This window comes from Lutra lutra, chromosome 15 (assembly GCF_902655055.1).
Source record: "Lutra lutra chromosome 15, mLutLut1.2, whole genome shotgun sequence".
Lineage (NCBI taxonomy): Eukaryota > Metazoa > Chordata > Mammalia > Carnivora > Mustelidae > Lutra > Lutra lutra.
The window spans coordinates 61,745,004-61,752,428 of NC_062292.1; the positions used below are offsets into that span (position 1 = coordinate 61,745,004).

Below are 7,425 nucleotides of genomic sequence, written 5' to 3' on the forward strand. Positions count from 1 at the left end.
CAACTTATCAACCGCAAGGAAGATATGCTGGCACAGGGACCAGGAGTTGGGCAAACCCCAAGACCGAAGTAATAATCATGCTTTAGAATCATGCTTTTAGAATCAAAGGCTTCTCCTTCACACACCCGTCATCCGTCCTCTACCTTTAACACAGAACACTCAACATTCCAGGAGACGTTTCTTCCTTCCCCTCACTACTAACGTACAAGTGGGAAAAAAAAAAAAACAAGGCGGAAGGCCCTTTTTTACTTTTCTTTTTTTTTTTTTTTATAAACTTTCACCCATGGGTGCTCTCTCAACCCACAACCCTATATGTGCCTATGTGTGCGTGTGGACACATGCACAGATTTCCCCTTTAACACAGGGGTAGGGATCCTTGCCGTTTGTAGTTTCCAGGACTTGATCAACTATGTTTTAAATGTATGATTCTAAAGACAACACACTGAACCTTAACTTAGATTTTTTTTTAAGTCTCCAGACATTAATTCATTAAGTGCCAGAAGATTTTAAAAAAGCAAAATACACAAGCCGATGATAAATTACACCTACAAGTGTGATTTTTGACCAATACCACTGCTTCCTATCACTGCAGTGTAGCCAATATGAAGAAGGAACAAACTCTTTAACACCGGAACCGGATCTCTATTCACACCCACCCACTTTGATCTACTGCCTTAGTAGGTTTTAATTAGAAGACCAGAATTAAACACTTTGGCCACAATATATATCCAAGTGCCCTGATGGGCTTCTTTTCAATAAAAATCTGATTAAAGTGTCTTCAAAAAAAGAGTCATCTCAGCCTGGATTATCAAATATGGCTTTACGTCTTGATTTCTAGATTTCATGACTCAAAGACAGGCAGGAAAACAGGCTCGATTAGAGAGAAATTTCAACAAACCACATATCCCAAGTAAATAAGCATCGGAGATCAAAAGAGAAAATGAGAAGGAAGAAAAAAAGGAGAGAAGAAACAAATAGACATGCACTTAGGCTTCCTGCTCTGGCTAATAGAAAACAAACAAACTAAAAAGTGTGACAAACTGGAAAAGCTCTTTGATATTTGCATGCACCGTTCATCCATCTCTTAAAAGTATTTCACAGCTAAAATAATGTAATTAACAGTTTTGCAGTAAGGTTAGGCTCTGGCAAGGCAACCTGGAAGTCTTGAAGGTCTGAACATCAGTGCTTAGGTGCTTTGTCTAGAATGTTATGCACAACACAAATAACATTCAACAAAGGAGCTGCTGACTAATTTCACATAGATTTCAAGACCCAAGTAATTACGCGTTCATCAGCGGCCACATCTTGAAATTATTTATTTTTAAAACACAAACAGAGAGCTTTTGAAAAGAGAACCACCCTGTGTGCCCTCCCCCCCCCCACCTTTTTTTATGTGTAACTATCAATGTATATCAACCGGGCATGCAATCATATTTATTGTCACTTTCATTCATGTCATGCCCTTGCTTATATGGTTTAGATATGAATTATTGACTGTTACACTCCTTGTTGTAAAAAATAAATAAATAAATAGGATGGCAGGTACTTTGCACTGCTCTGAAGCGAGCGAGCAAGTCAGAGGCCGGCAGAAGCTCCCGCTTTATATAACCACCCCTCGTTCCTCATCTTTATGCCCTAGTTTCAGATTGCCTTCTCAACTCTCTCTTTTTACAAGGGAGAGATGCACCCACTTTGGAAAAGGAAGGCTTAACCCAGACAAACATGAGGATGCGGCTAAATGTCCTTTGCAGAGCATCTGTTGTTTAAGAACACCTCTGATTGATGATTGCTATTTTTTAATTGTTGCTTTAAAATTTAAATGCCCTCCTGGGACGTGTTATAAGTGTGTGAGTCCATGATATGAGGTCTAGAAAGTAGAAAAAACAACAGAATGAGGGATCTCATGGCATGATATTCCCCTCAACCCAACGCTTCCCCCTGCTATAAAATCACAGGGCACTCAGACGCGGGGTAACCTGCCGTTGTATGGCGCTTTCCACAAAGGTATTTGACAGCACTGCTGAGAACCTTTAGCCTGCTGCTTGATACAATCACAAGAAAAAAAGGAAAGGAAACTTTAAACAGTTCAGCCCCCATGCCCAACTCCAAAAAAAGGAGGGTTTTCAATATGGGCCAAAAATATTTTCCTACAGGAAACAGACTTTTACTTTCGTATTTTTCCCCCAAAGGCACACGTCATTCCATAAATTTCCCTTCAGAACCTCTCTTTGAGCCCCAATTTCAAAGAGGCTGGTGACAGTCAAGGAAAATAAACCAGTCATGCTTGATGATAACTGTCAAAGAAACTTGGTGCTTCTTCCAGGAAGCAGAGCTACTAGGATTTCCTATTGGAATCTGCGATCAATCTTGACAGCACTTTTATGCTGAAATTTTAATATTTAAATAATGGGTTTGTCATTGCTGGTGAAGTGAATCAATTGGCCAAAGAAAATGCTTAAATGTTGGAATCTCAGTCCTACCTGTTTTTTCTTTGATTTCACACAACACATTAAACAAGGCAGGCTTCATTCTGTGGCAGTTTAAAGCATGTTTTCTGCAAGAAAGAAACAACAATGTAATAGGACTTTCAAGATCAAACTGCAGATAATGCACAGGGGGAAAAATCTGAGCATTTAGCCAAAATCATATCCCAAGCATAACTCTGTGGCATGCTTCAATTGTTTTATGACTTAATATACAGAGTCCCGCCATAGAAAAAGAAATAATGTTAATTAGCAGGGAGAGAGTAGGGATTTAACTACAGAACAGAACTAACCTAAATTATGCCCATTTAGGCGGAGTTAGTTTGTTGTGTGTTTTTTTTTTTAAGTAGTTCAATTAAAGTGGAATTCTTAAACCAATAATCCTATCAAGGGCAATGACTACGGCAAAGCCAAAAGCATGGGATAACAGTTTTCTATAATCTATGCAGCCACCCCGGCCCAGGGGCTGTCTGCCTCTCGGTCTGTGTGTGTGTTTTCAAATTTAATTCATCCATGTGTTCGAATTCATTCCGCAGATGCCCCTGTATTCTCATAAACACAAGATGCTTGAAAGGTCTTCTGAGTAGAACTGTCAATTTATAAAATTTCAGTCCCCAAGTTAAAGAGTATGGAAATGCATTGCCAGGGGGCAAACATACCCATATGGGGAATAAATTCATTTCTCTGTGTTCACATTACGCCTCTTGTGCGCACACTGCTTATTTGCAGGTGTTGAAATTCAATTATTTACAATTAGGACCTTGCACCCATTGGGGAAAAAATAAATACAATTCTGCCTTTTAGATTAGTGATTTACCTGGTTCTTGTAGGTGTTTGTATTCAGAAGACACTTGAAGAAGCAAACAATACCTTTCCCTTGATTTTACTATGGAAGCACTTAGCAGAAAGATATTGTTTTGGAAACAAAATCCTGATCATATCAGCTATCAGGGAAGGGAATTCTGTTTACAAACTCAAATTAATGTGTAAAGACAAATGGAAACCCCTGGCACTCCAGACACATGCAATTCTTTTTTAATTCTTGGGAAGTTAAAAAAAAAAAAAATAATAGACACATCCCCATGAAGAACAGTAACAAGAAGTCAGTTCTATATACTACTGTACAGCAGGGGAATAAACTCAAAAATTCAAGAGTATCAAAATAAACACATGCATTGTGTCTAAAACACGAAGGGTTTACTTTGTAAATAATAAATGTACATGAGAAAGGTATGGCTAAGGAAAGGAAAAAGAGATTCAGTGTTGCTAAGTAGAGTTACATTGTTTAACCAAAAAGAGAGCTTACTGGTGATTGAGTTCCCCTGTGGGGTGAGAAAAAAGGTGGAAAATACTTCACTGTATCTAAGACCCCTTTGGGGGCCTTTTAGAATAGTTTTCATTAATTGTATTCTTACATATAGGCCCAAATGGAAAAACAAACAAAAGCAAGAACAACAAAAAAGCCCCACACGGCTTCCCAGAAATATTGCATTTCCACAGCACAGCAATGGGGTTATGGAAGGAGAACAGATTTCCCTCTCCCCAAATTGTGTCTGATCTCTCTCAGCATCTAGGCCACTGTAAGGGGGGACCCGCCAGGCCACGGCTGCCCTCAGTTGTACAAAAAGGAATACGACTCAACATGAGAAAAGTGGTGAGTCTCCAGCCTTCCCGGCCCCTTCTAGTTCACAAACTTGTTATTAAACCAGTTTACTGGTTATGTCTGAGTTTATTTTTCTGGAACAATGCAATGGAGAAATCTGTTCCAATTCAAAAAGAGATAGCCAGTGGGAAATCTTCTACTTTACGATAATTATTAGTTTCTCTTCAGATACTACAATTCAAAATGAGCTCTGATTCATTTCTGAAAACTTTCCCCCATTTAAGAAAATCAAGAATAGTCCCAGTCTTCGAACATTTCTAAGTTTTCGAGCCCACGGGAACCTCAATACTTCTGAGTTTACATGTTTCATGTGCTTGCTGCCAAAATAAGGATGTAATTCATAACATCCATGCTTTGAACTGCTTCTCATTTTCTCAACTCAAATTCTTTATTTCCATAAGACAAAAATACATAGAACGATGTCCATTATAACTAAGTCATTTGGGGTATAGGAATTGTGTACATATTTAAAAAAAAAAAACTACTTCTGAGATTTAACAAAGCAGGGTAATTAAGTGTAAAGATATATGTGGCCATTAGATTTTTAAAATTCTTCCTTTTGAGATCAGCCTTGGGCAAGCTGTTAGTGGGTTGCCACTAACTCTACATTTTATTCTGAAAGAGAATTTACTGTAAAATCCTAGAGTAGAGAACTGTATACTGGGAAGTGAATTAAGTTGAGAAGCTCACAGCTTCTTTATTATGGTTCCTTAATAAAGATCTTCCTATCCTATAGTACTGAAATACATGAAATTCCCACATGCCTTCATTTCTATTTATTTGCATTCTAACTGGTCCTTGAAAGAAGCATGGGGGAAAAGCATGCTTGATTTTTGGCCCCCTACACACCCCTTTTTAAAGGACCATACATTCTATGCCACGGAAGGCTGGTAAACGGACTCAAATGAGGAGACAATAAAGTTCAACTAAATATCTGAGTCGCCCAAAACTAACAAATACGCCTCAAACCAGAATTATGTTTTCCTTCTTTCCATTAGCTTCTTTTGAAACAGAATCAAATGAATGCAAAATATCTTTTGGATAGCTGACAAGTACTGACAAAGAATTAATCTGCCTTTTTGGGGGGGGGGGGCAGAAAGGAGAAAAGATAAAAATTAATTTTGGAGGGGTACGCCGAGAAAGAAAAGCAAACTCTCCGGAATAGGTGAGCAGTCAGTAAATTTGCAAATGCAAGTGTTATTGGGACATTTTATTTTGTAATGTTACGGAGTCCCTCAATAAGAAGGCACGGAATGCTGTTCAAAACTTGACAATTCTGCTCTCTCTGATACTTTTTTAAAGCAGTAAAAAGTGCCGAGGGCCGCTTTTGGTTCGGTTGGCAGTATTTTCGGCGTGCCTGAGTGTTTGTGTGGACATATATGAATATCTCTATATTCACACACACACACATTGCACACACACACACACACTGCACACACACACAGCCACATCTCGGCATGGGCGATTACACTTTCGATAACAACGCTCCTTCCAATTTTACTCCTCCGCCATGTAGTTGCTCGTCAAAATGGAAAAAGAAATAACATTTAAAAAGAAAGCGCTGAGCTGATTCGGTTCCCATTGTTTCCCCCTGCGAGAGGGAGAAAAACAAAAAACCCCAAGAAAGGAAAAGAAAAGCCTCCATCTCACCTGGCCTGCGCCTCATCCAAACTCTGGTCTGTGATGGTCATAATTTGCTGTAAAATGTCTCCAATGTCCTGCTTCCTCCCGCCCTCCCCCTCGGTCCCTCCGGCCCCGTCCTGCAAGTGCTGGGACAGGCCGGGGTGTCCGGCCATCCCGACCCCAGCATGGGAATGCATCAGCCTGGGCTGCTCGTCCATCTCCAAAGGCAACGGCAGCCCCCGGCTCTTCCTCTTCTGCTCCTCGGCTCGGCTCCTGGGCAGCACCAAGGCTTTTTATCCTTCAAGCTGGCTTCAGATCCTTTTCAGGATAAACAGGGAAGGGGGAAAAAAAGAAGACCAAAAGAAAAAAAAAAATCCCTTTGCCTCTTTTAGAGGCTGGTGGGAGGATGGGGAGTGGGGAGGGGGAGGGGGGCGTGAAGGGGTTGCGGGGTGAGGGTGGGGATAAGGGCTGGTGGGGAAGGGTGTTGACTCCAAAAAGCAAGAAAAATAAACCACCTTCCCACTTGACGAAAAGAAATCAGAGCTGGCTTTTGGTTTTTCAGTCCGGTCTCCTTTGCAAGGCAGAAATGGGCTCCCGGCGCTTAAATCTGTGGCTTAATCCTTTTGCAAATATGCATTGATCGGGAGAAAGGAGAGGAAGGCAGGGGGATTGCAATGCAAACTTTCCCCCCCACCCCCCGCTGCCCCCCACCCCCACTCCGGGCCAGAGTGATCTCAAAGGGGGTGGGCTGTTGCAAAAGCCAGATCTCCCCCGGCCGCGGCGGCAGGCAGAGCACAGGCTCTCTCCTTCTCCGTGTCTCTGCAAACTCCGGCAGCCCCGTCAGCCTCCTGCTTTTGTTTAGCTCAGGCTCAGGACTCCAGAAACACATACAGAAAAACCACAGCCTGCGAGAAGGAGGAGGAGGAGGAGAAGGAGGAGGAGGAGGAGGAGGAGAAGGAGGAGGAGGACGAGAAGGAGGAGAGGGGAGGGGGCGGGGAAGCCGGGGGGGGGCGGGGGAGAGAAGGAGGGAGGAGGGAGTGCGGGCCCCGCCCCCCGGTCCTGATTGGCTGTCGGAGGGAAGACGGGCCCTCCTCCCCCTGCTGGCCTCCCTGCGCCTCCTCCTCGGCCTCCTTCGGCTCCTCCTCGCCCGGTGCCCTGTCAATCAGAGTTCAGAGGTGGGCCGGGAAGGAGGCCGGGCCAGTGCCAAGTCTCCAGTCCTTAAAGGTGCAATGGTACCCGAGCTCCGGCTCAGTTAATGCCCGGTCTTGTCGCCTCCCTTGCTTAGCTGCCGCCCTTGAAGAAAATGTGGCTCCACTTCAGTGCAAACGTATGATATTTACAGACGGTGTGAGTCTACCCCCACCCTTGTTTTCTTTTGCTGTAATATTGCAATTGGAAAACTGGATGGTTGTAAATCCTTACACCTCAGGGAAACCATTGAGACCAAAAGTTTGTCAGCACGAGGTAGTTATGAAGCACAATCGCGCTGCTAATATAACTAACAATGATCTCTAATAAACAGCAAATGCAATAATAGATTTTTTGAGAAATCACAGCAGAGTTAAAAGTTATACCGAACTGTGACATTTTTGTTGCATGAAAATTAAATTATGAACTATGAAACAAAATAATGTTGAAGAAAAAAAGATTAATAAA

At 42.2% G+C, this 7,425-nt stretch overlaps 1 protein-coding gene across 4 annotated transcripts in view; it reads right to left on the minus strand.

Moving 5' to 3' along the window:
• The window catches only part of PBX1 (PBX homeobox 1), a 283,448-nt gene extending 276,725 nt beyond the window's left edge, over positions 1-6,723 (minus strand). For 3 of the 4 annotated variants that reach the window (XM_047703684.1, XM_047703688.1, XM_047703687.1), the window contains exons 1-2: positions 5,797-6,723; positions 2,481-2,554 (exon numbers count right to left, since the gene is read on the minus strand). In XM_047703684.1, coding sequence (XP_047559640.1) covers positions 2,481-2,554; positions 5,797-5,987 — 265 coding nt within the window. In that variant the 5' untranslated portion in view covers positions 5,988-6,723. The remainder of the gene's footprint in view (positions 1-2,480; positions 2,555-5,796) is intronic. The other variant, XM_047703683.1, reaches the window with a different exon arrangement.
• Positions 6,724-7,425: the final 702 nt, after the last annotated feature.